This window comes from Podarcis gaigeae, assembly GCF_964106915.1.
Source record: "Podarcis gaigeae genome assembly, chromosome: 3".
Taxonomy (NCBI): Eukaryota; Metazoa; Chordata; class Lepidosauria; order Squamata; family Lacertidae; genus Podarcis; species Podarcis gaigeae.
The window spans coordinates 41,025,920-41,045,127 of record NC_139680.1 but is presented as its reverse complement, the minus strand read 5'-3'; the positions used below and the strand labels follow the sequence as shown (position 1 = coordinate 41,045,127).

At 43.1% G+C, this 19,208-nt stretch overlaps 1 protein-coding gene across 8 annotated transcripts in view; it reads right to left on the bottom strand.

Moving 5' to 3' along the window:
• The window catches only part of DOP1A (DOP1 leucine zipper like protein A), a 54,784-nt gene that overhangs the window by 8,879 nt on the left and 26,697 nt on the right, over nt 1–19,208 (bottom strand). For all 8 annotated transcript variants that reach the window (XM_083729669.1, XM_083729666.1, XM_083729665.1 and 5 more), the window contains 15 exons: nt 18,190–18,823; nt 15,766–16,040; nt 14,304–14,456; nt 13,620–13,720; nt 13,093–13,352; nt 9,872–11,879; nt 9,674–9,785; nt 8,644–8,826; nt 6,410–6,535; nt 5,894–6,028; nt 5,032–5,087; nt 4,534–4,638; nt 3,217–3,283; nt 2,291–2,435; nt 974–1,053 (listed from right to left, as the gene is read on the bottom strand). In XM_083729669.1, coding sequence (XP_083585795.1) covers nt 974–1,053; nt 2,291–2,435; nt 3,217–3,283; nt 4,534–4,638; nt 5,032–5,087; nt 5,894–6,028; nt 6,410–6,535; nt 8,644–8,826; nt 9,674–9,785; nt 9,872–11,879; nt 13,093–13,352; nt 13,620–13,720; nt 14,304–14,456; nt 15,766–16,040; nt 18,190–18,823 — 4,440 coding nt within the window. The remainder of the gene's footprint in view (nt 1–973; nt 1,054–2,290; nt 2,436–3,216; nt 3,284–4,533; nt 4,639–5,031; nt 5,088–5,893; nt 6,029–6,409; nt 6,536–8,643; nt 8,827–9,673; nt 9,786–9,871; nt 11,880–13,092; nt 13,353–13,619; nt 13,721–14,303; nt 14,457–15,765; nt 16,041–18,189; nt 18,824–19,208) is intronic.

Below are 19,208 nucleotides of genomic sequence, written 5' to 3'. Positions count from 1 at the left end.
GAAATATCATCTTATCAAAACTAAATGGTTGTTTAAAAAAATCCACAAATTCCTTAAGTATAGCACCGAAAATATAGATGATTTTTCTTCATTCTCTCAAAAGCAGATAAGAATTGTATACTGACAAATGTGCTGCATTCCATAGCAGAGAAATCCTGTCCGAGACTGAGCACATGAACATGACTGTTTTAATACCAAATCAACTTCCAAATGTAATGTGTGCTTTTTTGTGGGGGGGGGGGGGGGGAGAGCCAACAGCTATATTATCTTTCAGCACAATTTTGTTTCTGCTAAAAAGGAAAAAATATACCCCAAAGCACATGCATGGACAATTCCCTTCTCTACTATTTCCAGCGACATGGGCTTGGATGAAGATTTGCAAGGCAATCCTAACATGTCTTCTCAAAAGTAAGTTCTATTGAACTCAATGGTGCTTACTCCCAGGTAAGTGGGGTTAGGATTGCAATCTTAAGTCATGCTTATAGTAGGCCCATTAAGACCAACGGGGCTTAAATATTGCATAACAAAATTCAGTCCCACTGATTTGAATGGTAGCTTTGTGCCAGCAAAAGCCCTTCTGTGAGCCTAAGGCGGCACGCCACTTTCACTCATCCCTCCTACCAACTGCAGCCACCTATGCTATATCCCATACTGCTTCAAAAGATCCCCGGAACCTAAGGAGAAGCTTGTGGGAAGCACCAGAGCCTGCCCTGGATAGGAGAGATCACTGAAAATCATGTTCCTTGCCTTTCACTAGTGCAGGTGTGAGGAACCTCAGGTCCAGGGGCCAGGTGTGGCCCACCAGGCTTCTTACTGCTCAAAAATATGTGCTTTCTTGCACATCTGAATATTCACCTGCTACCAAAATTCCAGAAGTGTGGTGAAACAATGCTCTGTTCTTTTCTGTGTTAACTCTCTATATTTATATGCAAACAAATTATCTTAAAGTCTACTAAAAAGGGGGGAAACTTACTTCTGACAGCAGCGTTAAGGCATGGACACTATAAACAGATGGAGTTATGCTTGAGGTTTCCAAAGCTGGAGACAACATATCTGAACATTTTTTTTTTTTTGAGGGGGTGGGGAACAAAAAAGGAAGACATGAATCCATGTGTCAATATCTGTCAAGCTATTTTAAAAGAAACCACAGGTCTTTAAATATGCAGTACATCAAACAAGTTAGCACTGGGATGTATGCTGTGAGATAAAATCCCACCAGTTTCCCTTTTCCCACCTGAAATTTGACTAAATATATCTGCATTCAACTATTGATATTTTAAATCCTGCGAAATCCTGTGATATTAAGCTGAGCTAAAATCTCAACAAGTTCTCTTAGTTATTTTGCATAGAATGGATGCTTGTGGTTCAGTTAAAATAAAGAATCATTATAAAACCAAAGAGAAATACTGTTTACATAGGCTGTGTTCATATGCAACACAGACAGAGCAATCCAAACTCTGTCAGGCTGGGATGGGTTTGGAATGAGCAGAGGTGTTCCTCTACCCAACTCTCCTAGACCAACCAGCTGACTGCCAAACATGCAAGTGAGATCCCAAGACGGTATCAATTGGGGGAATTTATCCTGCTCTCACCCTACCTTCTAATGTGGCCACAAGTAGCAGGGCTGAAGATGCGGCAGTGGCTCCAACCGGAGGGCAGAATGGGAGATAAGGTATAATCCTAAACCATAAACAAGGGGCAAGGAACCTTAGCTCAGCAGGCAAAGATCCTTATCTGACCTGCCCTGCAGACCACATTGGACAGGTAGGTGGTACAGTCACCTGTCAGTCAGCTGGCATCACAAATCTTTAAAATGCACCCCCCCAATAAAAAAATTGGTTTCAAGAAAAACTGCCTGGAAATGCCATTCAAAGTGATTTTTTTAAAGGGCTGTGTGACCATTATTCTGGTTGCTGGATTGGACAAACAGATATAGGACACAGTTTCTTATCTAGCTAAGGATACACAGGTAGAGAGGTTTGCAGCCCTCAGCTAGATGTAAAATGAATTTAAATAGCAGGAGCTGTGCTCTACAGCAGTGGGGCATGGACAAGACACATGCCTCATCAGGCCCATCAGGCTGTTTTGGAGAAGCCAGGCTCACCTGTCCCTCAGATGATGGACAGGTGTCTGTGGCTTGCACAAAACAGCCCTGTTACAGTTATGTTAGAGTAAGGCCCTCAGGCCAAAAGTGTTTCCCCATCTCTGCTCTACTGTTATCATCAACAGAAGCAATTTTGGATACTGATTAAATACGCTGGGCGGAAGTAGGGAGGGGGCGGGAAATCACCTTCAACGTCAGACTCCAAATTGTTTCCATCAACCATGATCTTGGGGGATGGTTTAACCTCCAAATTGCGCCTTAGCCACGTAGTCTGTTCCAGAGACGAGCCAGCGATGGCTCCAATGGCATCCACTATTTTGTGGGTTACATCCTGAAAGAGGCACGGGGAAGAAATGCAAGATGATGAAAAGAGCCTTGTGCATAAAGAGAAATAGTAATTGATTTTTCTTTCATGATCGATTTCTGCATGAGGGTGATGGAGAGCATGCATAAGGCAGTGCCGCAGTGCAAGGGGTCGCTTGATCAGTGGTATTCAGAGTGCTCAGAGTTTATACAAACGTCAATGGCACAAGGATTAAAAGTGTTGGACCCGCCCCCTCGAGGAAACCTGTGCAATGGGAACATGCAAAAGGATCCTGATGCATTGATGTGTCAGGATTGCGCAACAGACTGGGAGAGTGAAAAGAGTGACAATGGGAGGGGCCTATCAGATGAGGATAAACAGCTAGCGTGGCAACAGATAAGCGGGTGTCAGATCAGCTCCCCATAAGTAGTGACTGGCCAAAGGTAATCCAGAAACAGCTGAGGTGGCCTCATTTGCTGGTTCACTTCAGACAGCAAAACACGGCACATCTAAGCAACAACACCATCAGATTCAAGGGTCACATGTTAAACATGGAACTCACAGTACACATTTCCTAGAAATTAAGTGTACAAAAATCTGACTGAAATCAGAGCATTTTTTTTAACTAGTTCAATAATTAAAGTGATCTCTTCTAAAGAATGTATCCCTTCTATAGAATTGGGAAGCAACCCAGGTAAAACCCAGCTTCGGTGTACTACACAACAAAATATTACAATTGCAAAGGTGCTTTTTTATTTTAAAAAAGCACATTTGTACTCAGCAGTAACCAAGGACATAAATTTCTTACCTGAAGATCTCGCTGGTCTTTCTTATTATCCAGATTTGGGTTTTTCATTATAAACTCATTTAAAACGCTTAAAAAAAAGAAGTAGTAAACTTTCATATGAAGGCTTGAATAAAACAGATGGACCAAATATTTAAACCAAGGGGACAACAACTGCAGAAATGCAAAAATGCTCAAGACTATCTACATGCAAAGAAGGAGGACCTTAATTTCCTATGTTGACTGCATCTCTCATTACATTGGAGGCAACTCCAAAAGGTCACCCAATTTTGGGAAGAGGCTTCTCAGGGGCAAGTGGCAGGACAGGTGAAGGGAGATTGTTTGAAGAGGAAAGGGAAGCCCTCTGGGAAATCCAGTTAGCAAGCAGAAGATCCTTATGTAGCAGTTCGGATTTCACTCCGTGTATTTATCCAAATGATAAAACAAGTGACTGTTAATACTTTCCACAGCAATGTATACCAACGCTGTGGTTATCAATGCATTGAAACAAAATATGTGGAGTTATCACCTATTATACCAAATGCATCAAAACAACACAGGGGTTGCATGAGGTTAGGATGATATTACAGAGAAGACACAAGGGTTTAGGTCTGGGATAACAAAGTTTTGGATTACAACAAAATCATATTTTAGCAAATTCATGCAGATTTTTAGGTTATCTCTACATGACACACACCAAAATGGGCAGTGGTGGTCCAAAATGGTGCAAGCTTGGTGTTTTTGAGCCATGTTTCATATTAATAAGAATAATTTTAATCAAAAGACAAGTCAAGGTTTGTTAATTCTGATCCGAGCACTCTCCTGCCCACATGCTGTTTGAAAAAGGTTGTCATCTTCTGATAAAAAATGTTCCTCTATAAAAGAGCTCTGGTTCATAACACATTGTGCATTGAGCTCGCACCGTTTTGGATTTCCTTCCCTGTTCTGATGTTGAGAGCGCTTTAAATACATGTTTAACTCTCACATTCAAATTCATGGGATCTGAACTGAACGAGGCCCCAATAAATTACTGTGGTGCAGTCAAGGTTTGCTCACTGTCGCCTACGTAAAGCTGTGCTGATGGTTCTTTTTTAGAGCCAGTTACAGGGGTTGGGTTACACATGACATTTGCTGGATTTCAGCCTTGCTTGCGAAGGCCAAGCCACCTCTCCAAATGTGAAGTAGCAACATGTCCCCAAAGGCAAGAGATCAACTTCTCTCTTAAAATCATCATGGGTACTCCCTATCACTCATCAATAATGTTTTAAGGTCTCTGAAAAATGATCTTGGCATTTCTCAGTAGGAAAAATTGATGGTGCTCATGCAAACAAAATAGCTCACCCAAGTATGAGAAATTGCCCCGGAGCTGGAAGGCCAAGTTGTATGGAATCCTTCAGAAGAAGCAATAATGAGGCCCAGCTGTCGACTACGTTGGACACTGGGATTCTGCAAGGGGGGAAAAAGAGAGGGGGTCATATGGGTTTCCAAAGGCCATTAGAGTACTTCTTCACACTACAGCCTAGTGTCAAACAAATGGGATAAACACTGAAAGCTAACATTGGTGTTTTCTCTCAGTGAACGACCCAACAGGTAAGATAAAAGAACTCTAGAGGAAATGGGACACCAGAAAATAACCCTGCAGATTTTCCAACTTGAGAAAGAGATTAATTTCCCAAAAGCTGGAAATAGGTTCCAGCTTCTCTTCTGACACTTTTAACCTTAAGTTCTCAAAATCTGCTTTAAAAAACTGAATGGAACCACTGCACAAAGCACACAGCAAATATCTCATCTGGTGACACAGGAGAAAAGAAAAGTCCCCATAACCACTCACTGTCTTACCTCTGAATGTACGCAAAGAAAAACTGCAGCATGCAGACTTCCAATGAAAGGTGCTTCTAGAAAGATTTAGAAGCAAAGTATTAAAAGAGAACGGTTATATTTTTTTTTCAAGGCCACCAAAGTGCATCAAAAGCCAGGAATCAAAATAATAAAGTAAACCTTGCTCAATTTAACAGTGATTGCTTGATAAAGTGCTACATATAGTCTTTCTTAAGGTTTTTCCCTAAAGATATTTCCTTGGTTTCTAAGCTTAACTGGAGCTTGGAATGCCAGTTGCGGTAATCTATGATAAGGAGAGGTAGGTTTGGAACTCAGCCCATTTCAAGTTACCATTGTTCCTGGCATTTAAGAACTAGGAGGGGGGTGCAAAATGGGGAAATTTAGAACCACCAACTTTTTTACTGGATGCTGGAAATAATGTTCCTATCAAAGGGTTGCACCCAACTATGTTATATTCTGAGTAAACCTGCTGCAATCAATGGGCTTAAGTAAGTCAACTCCATTTATCTTTTAAGTTCAGAACTGCCATCCATTTTCATTTCCAAAATTGAATGAGGTTGTGTCCACAACTATCTAGCGTGAGCTATTACAGTAATCAAAGCAAACTGATTAATTTAGCAGCAGCAATCCAACACATTTCACCTGTTTTAATTGAATGCATTGGATTGGATTGAATGTTTTACAGTCACAAACACCAGCTCCCTCGGCCTATAAAGCGAGATGAGCACCGCAACCCCAGAGTAGTCTGTGGCTGGACTTAACTATCAGGGGTCCTTTACCTTTAACGTTTGTCAAACACAGCCTAGCCATCGTAACATCAACTTCTTTTGTTGGAAAATGCAAGCTTAAGTTCTTTCCATACCTTGTCCTTGGCTATTGCTGGTGGTTGCTTCAAGACTTCTTTCACTGTTTGCATAACAGTCTCAGTTCTCATAACGCTGATAGAACGAACCAGCTCCACTAACAGAAGCTGTTCTTCACTAGCTGTAGGAATGACCTAAAAAGTATTATACATTGCTATTGAGTCCAGCACTGAAGTCCTGACAGTTTCAAAATTACATGGGTCGTATTGTGTGGCCCTGCACAATTTTCCATGGACTCCACCTCCATTTTGCATTGGCTCCACCCACCTCTGGCATGGAGTTCCCAGATAGTTAGCTACATGAGAAAGTGGCGTTTAGGCTGAAAAAGATACCCCTCCCCTCCTCTAGGACATCTGATCAATGAAACTTACCGGGCTGACTGACAGACTCCCCACTTGCCTTCCCAGGGATACAAAGCACCTGGCCCCCAAGAACCTCAATCTGGACCTTAATACTTTAACCCATTTGAAAAGAAGATGGGAACTATTTTCAAATGGCTGCATTACTTAACATACCTTAGTCCTTGAAGTGTTTTTGTGTTGCCTCCTTTCATTCCACACAAATGCAATAGCTGCCATAAAATGAACGCCGTGATTCATTGAGATAGGGCCCAGCAATTCAAGAATCTGCTGCCTCAGGTTCTGAAATTTAAAGATCATCCTCATTATCAAACTATGCACCCAGAGTATTTTGCTACTGTCCATTGACTGCAAAGATATGGAAATGCAACCTAAATAATTCCTTAAATTTAGTGGGGGTTTTTTTTTAAGTTTGCTTTTGTTCCTCAAACAAAACAATGTATAACATGACAAGTAACGTTTAGTTAAAAGCACTAGTTGTATCTGTTTTACTGTAAAGCATGTTTTCTTCTTTACTCATCACTGGAATTCTCCCTTTTTGTTTACTGTGTGATCTTACACAGTCATTCCACTGGAGGCTGCGTGTGGCCGGTGGTTGCCGGATATGCTCCTTTTTTGTGTATTTAAAAAAGAGAAATCACAGTGCTTGAAACTTTTCTTTTGCCTGTTATAAACTGTTCCTGTCTTTCACAATCCGTGTCAGTTTTTCCATCAATTCAACTGTCCAAGTTTGTTGGTACCATTCAGAGAAATCGTTGTCACCTAAATCTATCTTCAAGCTATTGTCAAACATGCTGCTTACTGTATTTTGCGCCCCATAGGACGCACCAGCCCATAGGACGCATCTAGTTTTTTGGGGGGAAATAAAGAAAAACATTTTTATTCCCCCCGCCCCCCCAGGTGCAGGACTGGAAGAACCAGGTCGGGGAACAGAAGGAGGGCGCGCTCCGCCTCCCCACTGTCCCTCGAGCTTGTGGGCTGGCGATGGGGAGAAGTGCGCTGAGCCCAGGACTGGAGGCAGCTCTGTGCGGCCATCGGGAGCCGGGCGGGACTTCGCGCCCCGCTCCCGATGACCACGCAGAGCTGCGCCGAGCCCGGGACTGCAGGCAGCTCTGCGCGGCCATCGGAGCCGGTCTCCCGAGGGTTGCGCAGAGCTTCCTGAAGCCTGGAGAGCAAGAGGGGTCGGTGCGCACCGACCCCTCTCGCTCTCCAGGCTTCAGCGAAAGCCTGCATTCACCCCATAGGACGCACACATATTTCCCCTTCATTTTTGGAGGAGGAAAAGTGCGTCTTATAGGGCGAAAAATACGGTAATTTAAGTAAGTTCTTATTTGTAAAATTTTGACTTCTGTCATCAAATATGGATAATGCCATCCTGAGATCTAAGTCTAGCATCAGACAAGTCTCATTTCATATATCCATTTATACAGAATTCCTATATCTTCTAACATGACCACCACATTTGAAAGTAAGTACCTGAAAACTTAATATATGTTACAATCACCTAGAAACTGAAAGAACTACAGCTGAATATCTGGTAGAGAAATGCCCTGCCTTTGAACCAACAGAAAATAGGATGCCTGCATATGATACAAAGAGACACCCTGGGATTATTTTCTGTAGGAACAGCTAAGCGGTATATATTTTTTGAGGGAAGTTAGTGCTGGTTTGTTTGAAGTGTGAACAAAAGCAAGTGTTAACAAAAAAGGGAGTAATGGGCTAGATCTTGGGTAGGCAAACTAAGGCCTGGGGGCCAGATCTGGCCCAATCGCCTTCTAAATCCAGCCTGCGGACAGTCAGGGAATCAATGTGTTTTTACATGAGTAGAATGTGTGCTTTTATTTAAAATGCATCTCTGGGTTATTTGTGGGGTATAGGAATTCGTTCATCCCCCCCCAAAAAAAATATAGTCTGGTCACCGACAAGGTCTGAGGGAAAGTGGACCGGCCCCCTGCTGAAAAAGTTTGCTGGCCCCTGGGCTAGATCTTTCCTGCTGAAATGCTGTTAACAAATAAAGAATTTGTTTCTTCATTTGTAGCTTCTATCATAACAGAATTCCCCTCAGCTTATTCAATTCCCGAATAAATATTATCATTGGAGAATGTAATGCTTGCAAGGGATACATTCCCACTGCAAACAGAAGTAGAATAAAATCTGTGGATGTTTGGTATCAGTGGCTAAGGCTGGATATGGGGGAATTTTAAGAGGAACTTGGAGTCAGAGTTTGCCCTCTGTTAACCTGCAAGGTTGCTGGTGGTTCTTTAGGTTCTGTGCTGGTGATTTACTAAACACTTTGTATGTTACATTCAAACAGACACAACTCCATCTAGTCTGACAAAGTCATACACACAGTACGCAGACACAGACAGCACCATTCATGTTCTTCTGACCTTTGTTGATCCAAGATTAATGGTGGTAATGGAAGCAGCAGCTGCAGCAGCTGTTTTCTCTGAAGAGTCCGCCTGGTGCAGGATGCTCCACAGAAGAGTCACAGATGACATGATCATGTGAAGGATAGACAAGATCCCACTGCGTGCTTCTAGCATATGCTTTTGGTCTACAGTCACCAGAAGCTGGTACCAACAAAGAAGAGCAAAATATATCAATTACTCTCAGTGATACAGGAAAGGGCCTAACTCCTCCACGCTTGTACAATTCTGCCTTTTCTCACTTTGGATCTCTCCTCTCCCTCTTAGCGTTATGTCAGCACTGAGTCGAAGGCTTAGAACTTTAAAATATAGGCATAACACTAATAGTTACCTATGCTTCATGGCAGTGGGTATACTAGGGCCGACCCTATCATTAAGCACCTGCACATCAAAAAGGGGTAGTAAATTGTCATTCATTTGATTTATTATTATAGTGTTTTTATTTCCAGGGATGGAGAGATGCTTGTGTCACTTTCAGCCTCAGGTGCCAAAATAACTTGACAACCATGGGTACTATATTCCTCGTCCTCAGGTGGGCGCCATGTCCTGCTCTACATCAAGAAGCAAATGTATTGGGCTGGCCCTAGGGGCTGTACCCAGAATTAGCACTGCTGTTAAACCAACCCAATGCACATGAGTTGTAAGGAAACCATGCAATGTGCAGACTTACTGGGTGCCACTACAGATCACAGCAAATTATGGGCTCCTAAACTGTTCTCATAAGCAAAGGATCTATAGCAGGGTTTCCTAAACTTAGGTTTCCAGTTGGTTTTGGACTACAACTCCCATCATCCCTAGCTAGCAGGACCGGTGGTCAGGAATGATGGGAACTGCAGTCCAAAAACAGCTGGAGACCCAGGTTTGGGAAACCCTGATCTAGAGGTATAGTCAATTCAATAGTGGTTTCCTCCCTCTAAAATGACAAAAATAAATGTTACAGTTAAAACACATGCATAGACGAAGACACGGTCAAATCCTTGAACATGCTTACCTGATGATACTGTGCAGTTGGATCCAGCAAGCAATAGTGAATAACAGTTGTGATGCCTTCCAGCAGAGTGAGCATCATATCTGGTGGAGTAACTGATGCCATCCAAAGGGGCCTAAAACACAACATTGAATTTGTTGCTATTTCAAGGGAACAAATTAAACATTAAAAAAAATTGCCAAGAGAAAGAGAGACACATGCCTGCTGCTGGATAATCCTGTTTCGTATCTGTACTGCTGAATCAGGTTGTCCAGGTTCCGGCAAAGCTGGAGGGTCACAGAAACCACCACTCTTTGGAGCACCTTCCCCATGTAAGGCAGGGAAGCAGTAATGAGTCCTATCCACTGGGGATGCATTTTACAGGCACAGTGCTGGTGCAACGCTCTTATCACGGCACAGAGAAACATGCCTTGGGAGGTGATTGGCTGAGAGTGCAAATACTGAAGTGAAGTCATTGGCTGCTGGGGGTTGATGTGCTCCAAGTCCGTCACGACAAAGTCAAAGCCTGCCTCGTTCTCCTCGGGCACAGTCATCACTCTGTGCTCCAGGACAATGAGCCGCTGGAGGACTTTCAAGAGCTGCGACTGCAGGGTGCTGCCGTTGTCCAGCTCGTCCTCGGAGAAATTGATGAGGCTGTCTTCAGAGTAGCCTTCCTCAATGGCCACCATATTTTTCCCAGCGACCTTCTCGCTGTGCCACTTCTGGGCGCTGAAGATGGAGGAGAGCAAACAGTGCAGAACCACTTTCTGCACCTTGCATTTGGACAGCATGTCCGAGATGAAGCTGGGAAAACCCTTCGTGGAACTCTCCACCACTTTGGACAGCTCGGCGAAGAGAAGGGTCAAAATCTCAATGCTCATCATCTGCATGTTGCGGTTCCCTATCAGGTCTTGCGGGGAGACTTTCACGTGGGTTGGATAGTGGCTCCGCATGTAGTACAAGCACAGAGAAATGAGGATCTCTATGTACATGGAGCTACGGAAATTATGGTTCGAGTCCACTGGAATATGGCTGTAGAAGTCTTTGCCCATAACCGATATGCGATGTCTGGCCAAAAGATTCTGAAGTAAGGACAGCTGTGGGGTATAGGCATTGTTGACGCTGGTGGTGGAGATGGCATTCACAAAAGCGGAAGGGTTTGTTTTCAAGATGGCTTTAATGGCAGAGAAAGCATAGAGAGTCCTTGAGGAGTCATACACCTGAAGGTACAACAGCACATGCTGGTATAAAGGATGGATATTAAAGTGGGGTGACTTTCGCATTCCTGGTGACCCTGCGTCACTCTCGATTTCCGAGATCTCTCCCTCTCCGCAGCTGTACCAATTTTCCAAGTCGAGGCCATCGGTGAAGAAAACACTGGTTTGTTTAAGCTTCTCGGCTTGCGCCTTCTTCTTCTCGTCGTCTTTCTTCTTGGCTATTTTGACTTTAGGCTTTGCTCCTGGCTGCTTACCGGACTCTTTCACGATGGTTTCTTTCTCCGATGTTTTTTCAGGGAATTTCCCTTTAAAGCTGAACTGGATGCTGCTGTGACTTCTCTGCCTAGACTTGGTTTCCGCTGATGCGGAAATCGGGTCACAGAGACTCTGCTCGCTTACTGAGATGCAAGGAGAGGAATTGTTTCTGGAGATTTCGTTGGAAATGCTGTCCAGTCCCGTCTCGGTTGAGGCAGATAGCAATTGAGAACTGTCGTTGCTAAGCAAACTGCTCTGGCTGTCTTGAATGTTTGGGTCTTCAGTTTTAGCAGCCTCTTCGGAGGGATCCAAAGCATTTAGCTTAGTGGAGGCATCTTCTGAATACAGGTAATGCTTACCTGGTTCGATATCTTCTCCAAGCCCGCTGACAACCTTGCATATCAAGTCAGTGACCACCTGCTGGACAATTTCATCCGGTGAATCTCCCCTCAAATGCTGAGAACTGTCTGTTGCCATCAGGCTTTCAGCTTCTGCCTCAAAGCTTAGGTTATCCCCAGCAGATGACTGGGAACAGCCAGAGTCCGAACTCTGCATTATTTCTATCTGATGATCAGGAAGATCAAAATCAGATGCAACCATAGGAAGAGTCTCACTGCTGGTACTCAGTAGGGAAATCCTGTCACTTAATGGGTTGACTGTAAGACTGAAGTTCTCCATTTCATCCATGGCAAGTTGCTTCTCGTTGTTCTCTTTAGCGGTAATGTCTTGTTCCTGACTTACCGGCATGCGGGCAAATGCTTAAAAGAAAAAGGGAATTTAGATGTGATGTTTTTCTTCAGACGCTGAACAATTAGTTCCCTAAATCACGTAACATTCCTTCCTTGCTAAAGGAGCTTTACAGACGGTTCACTCTGATCGTTTACAAGTTAATATACAAGAGTCCTATTCAGAGGTTGTATAAATTACATTTAGGTAGCAATCCCTCAGTTAAGTCTAAATGCTCTGTAGATGGGTTTACAGACCCAACGGAGCTCTGGATCAGGGCCCACCTGTGTTGCAAATATGAGCAATTACTAACAGAAGTACAAAAAGCACTCAATGCGTATTTTAAAAAATGTTCTAAATCTGCAAAGCAGTTGACCTCTGATTAAATGTTGCTATTGGACTTTGACATCTGTAATTGATCAAAAAATCAGAAGATAATGTATGGGGGAATATACAGACAATGTGCTTGGTTTATGGTTTAATTAGGTTCTCATCTGGCATGTCAAGAATTCCACATTAAGTTAGAGAATAAATTACATTGTGCAGTAGTGCATTGTGGATGAGTAACAAACAGAAAACAATCCATACCAGAATTAATTTTTAAAGGGTTGGTTTAGTAAAACACAGAAATTATAACCTGATGACCAGATCATCAATAATCTTTCATAAATGTAACTGAAAAACTTCTCAGTTCATAACATATATACTTGGACTAAATTCCTCTTGGTAAACAAGCTTATCAATAATCCATTAAATCTAAAAATAAGTTAAGACTCTTAGACTAGATGACAGCCCACAAAATAGGAAATAGGAAAGAAATAATGTTTAGAGAAGACAGTATCTGCTTCCATTATTGGCAAGTTCCTTCTAAACCAATATGATGTCTAAACTGAGATGCTTAAAGAAAATGGTATCATGACAGAATACTACAAGAGCTCTCCATTTTCCTTTTATACTATTCTAGACTCCATGCCATCCTCTCCAGGATCAGTAATGGCATGCGCAGCATAGGCCCAGCTACTAATTCATGGATATATTCCATTTGTGATATGACCCCATATAGAAGTGCAGGCAACCCCCGATTTGCTTGGGGATTGCATTCTGGGTCATCGCACGAGACGGCGGAGCGTATGTAAGCCTGCCTTGAACGTGCACAAAATTGTCATTGTCTGTATGATGGAGTATTGTAAAGGCATATTAGTAAGGCAGGTATGTGAAATTAGGGTTTTTAAACACAGTACTTACAATCACCACAGTTAAATTTCTGCATAAAATTATTTTCATTTTCATCCTCAGGATAACAAGATGGTTTATTCCAGTAGCATTCAGCCTGTACTCTCTGGACAGAAATACGCTGAGTTTTTGGGTGGAGGAGCAACAGAAGCAAAGGTTCAAGGACTCTTGCAATGTCGTGACGTTGGAGCACTTGATTTAACCAGGCCTGACCGACTGACCAGGTAGAACCATCCAAACTGTTAAGGCTGTCCAGCATGATAAACAAGGACCTGAGGGTGGGGGAAAAAATCCAAATAAAAACCACAATGGTTGTAACTATGGGCATCAGCCTGTAGTTTCTTCAGCTGGGGAAACCTGGCTGAACAACTTGACAGACACTTCATCTACTGCATAATGGGAGGACTCTGCAAAGGTCTAAGAGATGGGCTATCTTTCCATTTGGAATTGGGAGGGGGGCTGCCTTCTAGGTCAGAAAGTGACATGGCTCTTCCTGGGTAGAGACAATTAAACTCTGAATATCTTTGAATCCAACCAACCTGTCAAATGAGCGACCATACGATGAGGACTTGTTGATATGGAGGTCTCTGGTGAGGTGCCATAGCACTGCAAACTTGGCATGAGCTTCTGTCCTGATTTTCTGCAGAACAGACAGACAGATAACATGGTTAAACAATTCACTGGAGGAAGTATGGAGGGAAGTGGCAATCTAAATCAGAGCCAAGTCGGAACACATGGAAACGGTATAATCAAGTGATTGCTGCGGTTAATCATAAATGAAGTCACAAGCTAGCTTTTGGTTCACAATTTTCCTTTTTGTACCTTTCCCTCAGTACAGTATCAGAATAGGAAAGCAGAAATAAGAGGGCAGAGCATAATGAAGTTTGTTATTTATTTAGTGCCATCCACGAAGCTGGACTAAAGACAGTACCTGAACAAAATTAGAGGAAGAGCAAGCCTGGTTGCAAAGAACCACACTGGAAAGAAGGAGCTATTTTATTTTTATTATTATTATTTTGAATTAAGACACTACTGTTAGGAAGGAAGGTTGCCTGCATAAGAATTGCACTGTTCCTCACCAACACCACCGTGAGGCTCCCATGTCTTGCATTTTACCTGCATAATCTGCAATGATAATATAGGATTCTAAAATAGTTTCACTGCCTCAATTCCCAAATTGAGCACACCTCAAAAGAGCGTAATACACGTGAGCCAGTATTTACCTTGTCTCTGTGAGTCAACTGCTGACTGATAACATCCTCGCAAATGCTAGATGACGGAACTAGATTGTGCAACTGGAAAAAAAGCTCCACACTCTTCTGGTGATGTTGAGGAGTTCCATCACCCAGCTGGTCCCATAGTGTTAATGCCACATGCTTTGGAAAGGAACACAGGAGAAATACACACAGACACAGTTATAGCTGTCTTATCAGAGTGAACAGCTATGGGGAGATGCCTAGGTGTAACCCAGCTGATGTAGAAAAACACTGAGATCCAAATGTGATGTAGGTGCTCCTCTACAATGGGAAGGCACTTCCGCTTTTACAAGGTTTTCCCCGATTTCTGCCAAATCTATCCTCTTCCTTCCACCCCCAACACATCCTATATTCTTCCACAGGGTCGTCTACCCCTCAAAAGTGGCTTTTCAGGTAGTTGCGGAGGGAGATTAGCAAGTAAAAGCCTCACTGTTCAAGCAGAGTTCCACCCATGATTTTTTGGGTCCAAGCCTTTATAAGGCCCAGAAAGAAATTTCTGTAAAATGCAATAACAACATCTGTTTTAGCAGCAGTTTCATTGCAAACCGCAGTGCCACAGCAGCAGCAAAGCCCCTTGTGCTGGGTTTCTCAAGCGCCCCATAACTAGCTGGCTGTCAAGACACTGGGAAAGTGCTGTGCAGTGGACTTTGACATGGGTGGGGTGCTGTTGCGCTCATGTCCTGCTGGCAGGCTTCCAAAGGGCCACTGTGAGAACAGGATGCTGGACAAAATGGACCATTGGCCTGATTCAGAAGGCTGTTCTTATGCTCTTATCAGGATTGTAGGTAAAATGCTTAACAAGTAGTGTAGTGAGTAATGAGCTTCAGAGCAATGTATTAAGTTTCATTTAATCCAAAGCAGTGATAACAGTCTCGTAAGGTGCAAAGTTTGGGTGCAGTACTTAGAAATTAAGTACCTCTGAAGTTCAGAAGTGGGTCAGCAGGTGGACAGAACTGCTGTGCTAGTTTCCCAGTAGGCAGATCACTGCTGGAAGGTGGAAGGGTGAGGTATTAGGAAGGTCAGTGTGGTGCTAACACATTGGCAGGAGCACCAGACTGCCTCGCTGGTGCATTTGCACCATGCCACCCTCCCTGCTGCCTCACGAATATGCAACAACAACCCACCTGCTGGGATGCTAGCATAGTAGCTGTGCCCCACTTGACAAGCTTCTGCATAAGTCCTGCCAAAAATCAATAGAATTTAAGGACATAACCTTGTCTAGATAGAATTAAAAAAAAAAAAGAATTCAAAGTTTCTGAACAAGCCAACTTCAAACCATAGGTTATGAAGCTGGCTTACTTTCCCAGCTAGAACTTGCTTTATAGCACCACCTAACAACTAATCAGGCTTTGTAGAAAGTGAAAATAAACGCTGCAATGGTTCTTCAGCCTGGCACATTTTTATCATTACGGAAGCTGTATTACTGTACCTTGAAAAAATCTGTCTTTTCAGCCATGTATCGGAGGTTGCCTTGAGTGAGAGGAGGTCTGATCACAACAGCCACTCTTCCTTGGTTTGGACTCAGAGGCTGTGGCGCATCCACACTATTCAGATTTTCTCCAGTGACAACAGCAACGGACTGAGTCAATCCCACTAAGTCCATTATTAAAGAAATAGTGACACCTTGGATGCTGAAATCACTGGCTTGTCTGCAAGCACCCATAAGAGTCTGGAGCCACAAGGGGGGCTGCTCTTCTTCACAATCTGAAAGGAAAGGGCTTCTATTAAAAAAAAGCACTTCCTCTTATATTGGAATATTATATTTATTCCCACCCACCACCCCTCCATCTTGCATATCTACTATACCACCATCAGCTACTTCAAATAGGTTAAACTCTAATGGGAAAAGTACAATGGGCAGGGAAAAAAGACTTTGCAGAAATGTATCACAGTTTACTTTGCATGTCTAGCTGGGCTTTTGATGGCCTATCTTCAAACAGCAGACCAGCCCTGTGCTACCCCAGACAGGTGGGCTGCTTTTGAAAATCAGTGTTCAAAAGCAGTTTCAGATGTAGTACGGAGAGGCTGCTTTTTGATATTTTAATTTTTAAAAATCCTGATGCGTATATGCAGTAAGCACTTGGGCATACTGAAATGGATCATGGCCCCCATCTAAATTTGTAACGGATCTCAAGGGATCATGACAAGCAACCATATCACACAGATAATGTTGAACAGGAGGAATGAGAGATTAATTGCCGTCTAAAAATGATAAAAGGAATGAAGGGAAGCAGTAATACAAATATGGTCCCCATCCTAGAACTAAGATGTACGCCTGATTTGCACACATGGAGTTGTATCCAACTAAGTAATACTCAAGTAGACTGACTGAATCAGAAGACATGACTTGTTTAAGTCCATTGATTTCAATGGGTTTATTGTGTGCAACGCATGGACTGTTCCATTTATTTCAATGGAGATATCAGATCTGAACGTGCCTGCTGATCTGCAGACTCCACTGAAAGCAGAGGTTGAAGGTTCATGGGCTAAGTACACGCATCAGAATTCCCAAGCTTAAATGAATTAATTGCCCTCCAACCATGAATTAGCTGCTTTCCACAATCATCCCTTCTATTTCTGCTTCTTTATCTATATGCAACATATATATAGGTCCTTAGGCATGACAACTATAATCTGTGCTAAAAAAACCCAAAAACACCTGACATGAAACTGAACAACAAAAAGGTGGCAAGATATAGTAGGAATAGCCAATGTCACATCCTCCAGATTTTGCTGGGCTACAACTCCCATCAACCTCAGCCAGCAAGGTCAATGGTTGGGGGTGATGGGAGTTGTAGTCCAACAACATCTGGAGGGAGTAGAATAATAAACCAAAACTCTAATAGTTGAGTAGTTAAGCACTTATGAAAGATGGAGTAGCAACTGAACACCATCCGTGTCACTGGAATGGAGCTACTTTAATTATATGGCTATTATTTCAACTACGTAAACCTCAGGCTGGCTGTGGGGGTGTGTCAGTAACCTCACACGGATTGTACAAAAGTGCTTCACAGTGGGCCCCTTGGGATGAGGTCTTGGGGAACAGAAGCTCAGAACCTTACACTGCACATGAAGAAGGTTCTCAGGCTCAACCCCAACATCTCCAGCTAATAGGACCAGGAGGTGGGAAAGGCCCAGCTACACCTGAGACCCTGCAGAGCCAGTGCCAGTGTGAGCAGACAGCACAGGGATTGATTGACAAATAATCTGACCTGGGGTAAGGCAGTTTCAATGCTTCCATATGAGACTTTGGATTTCAGAAAACAAAGCTTCAGAAGCCCCAGAGGAAATGAATGCCTGTTCTTTGAGACTAACTGACACAGAATACTACTACTGGCCCCCCCCACCTTCTTTTGAAAGATGAGATACTTTGTATGCCTCAACAAAGCTGTGAAGTTTTCATATGTATTAGGTACTCAATACAGGAGCTTATTAACTGCAAGCAACCATATCACACAGCAGATGTGAAGTGTAAGAATAACCTACACCAAAAATACACTGGAAGTGCATCAATTTACATCTGATGTATCCCAATGTCAAACATACATACTGATAGGAATTAAGCAGGATTGGTTTCCAAGTCTGAAGCAAATCCATTCCAAAAATTACCCAAATCAAAACCCAGTATACCTCCCATCAAGCCCTTTTTTTTACTAGGAACCATTTCTTTAAATAAAATAATAATAGTAATAGTAATAATAGTAATAATAATAAAGAATAGGAGAACTGGGTCTGTGCACAACGAGAGAAAGAGAAACAAAAGGTAGCCAAAACTGGTTTTACAAAAAGTGAAAGATCAAACCTGAAAGGAAGTTTTAATGGGGAGGAGATTAAAATGTAGGAAATTACTCACCAATATCTGTCTGCTCAGCATGTATTTCTGATGTGTGGTTTCCCTCTGCAATGTAAACTGGAAAACTTGAGCACTCAAGAAAGAGCTGACATGCAGCAATGAAGGCAGAGAGGTATTCTTTTGGCGATGTCTTCTTAGTGGTCCTTTTCCCTTTAGCTGCATCCCCTTGTGACTCTCTGGTACACTGTGCAGCCTCTCCTTTCCCCCTGACAAGGTCCTCCTGAAGCTCAGCCGCTAAAGGCCGAGACAAGGAGTTGCTTGGAATGATGTACAGGTTGATAAATCTGGTTAAAAACTGCTGGACATACTCCAAACAGCACTGCATTGCAGTCTTCTGAACTGTTGTTGTCTTCCCACTTCGAGATCCTGTCCCCTGGGCCATCTTGGAAGACGGCTGAACAATTGTTTCCTCGGAACCCAGAGTGGAGACTGTCTCAGTCTCTGAAGAAGTGCTGCCTATAATGGGGAGGCCAGTTGTTCCAGGCCCCCCACTCAGCATCCTGTCAATGTCATCAGTCGTATCTGCCTGATACTGCACAAACTCGGTAAAGCCACTTTCGGAGGACCGGCTGCTTGGAGGATTTTCACCATCTTCAAACACATCGTTTGGGTTCTCTGCAGAAACTGGTGGCATCTAATTGAGACAAGTGTAAGGAAGGAGCAAGAGCTGAATAAAATCAGAGGTGGAAAGCAAACCGTGTCATTTTGTGTGTTAGCAAATGTTGTTCTCTAATTTTCACCAGCTGTCGTTTGTTTATAGTTTAAGAGCATGTGAGTTCAGAAAACCAGTCTCCGCAACCCACAGTGATTTTTTGCCACCACCACTTAAGGAATCCTCACCGAATTTGACGGGATTCCATACAGGTGGCAGGCGGGCCTCTCTGGGAGAGTTTCCTACAGCCAAGGTGCCACCACCGAGAAGGCCCCATTCCTAGTAGCAAACTTGTCTCATTTCACTTGGCAGGTGCACACAGAACAGAGCCTCTGATCTTATGGATCAGGTCTTTTACACTTCCAGG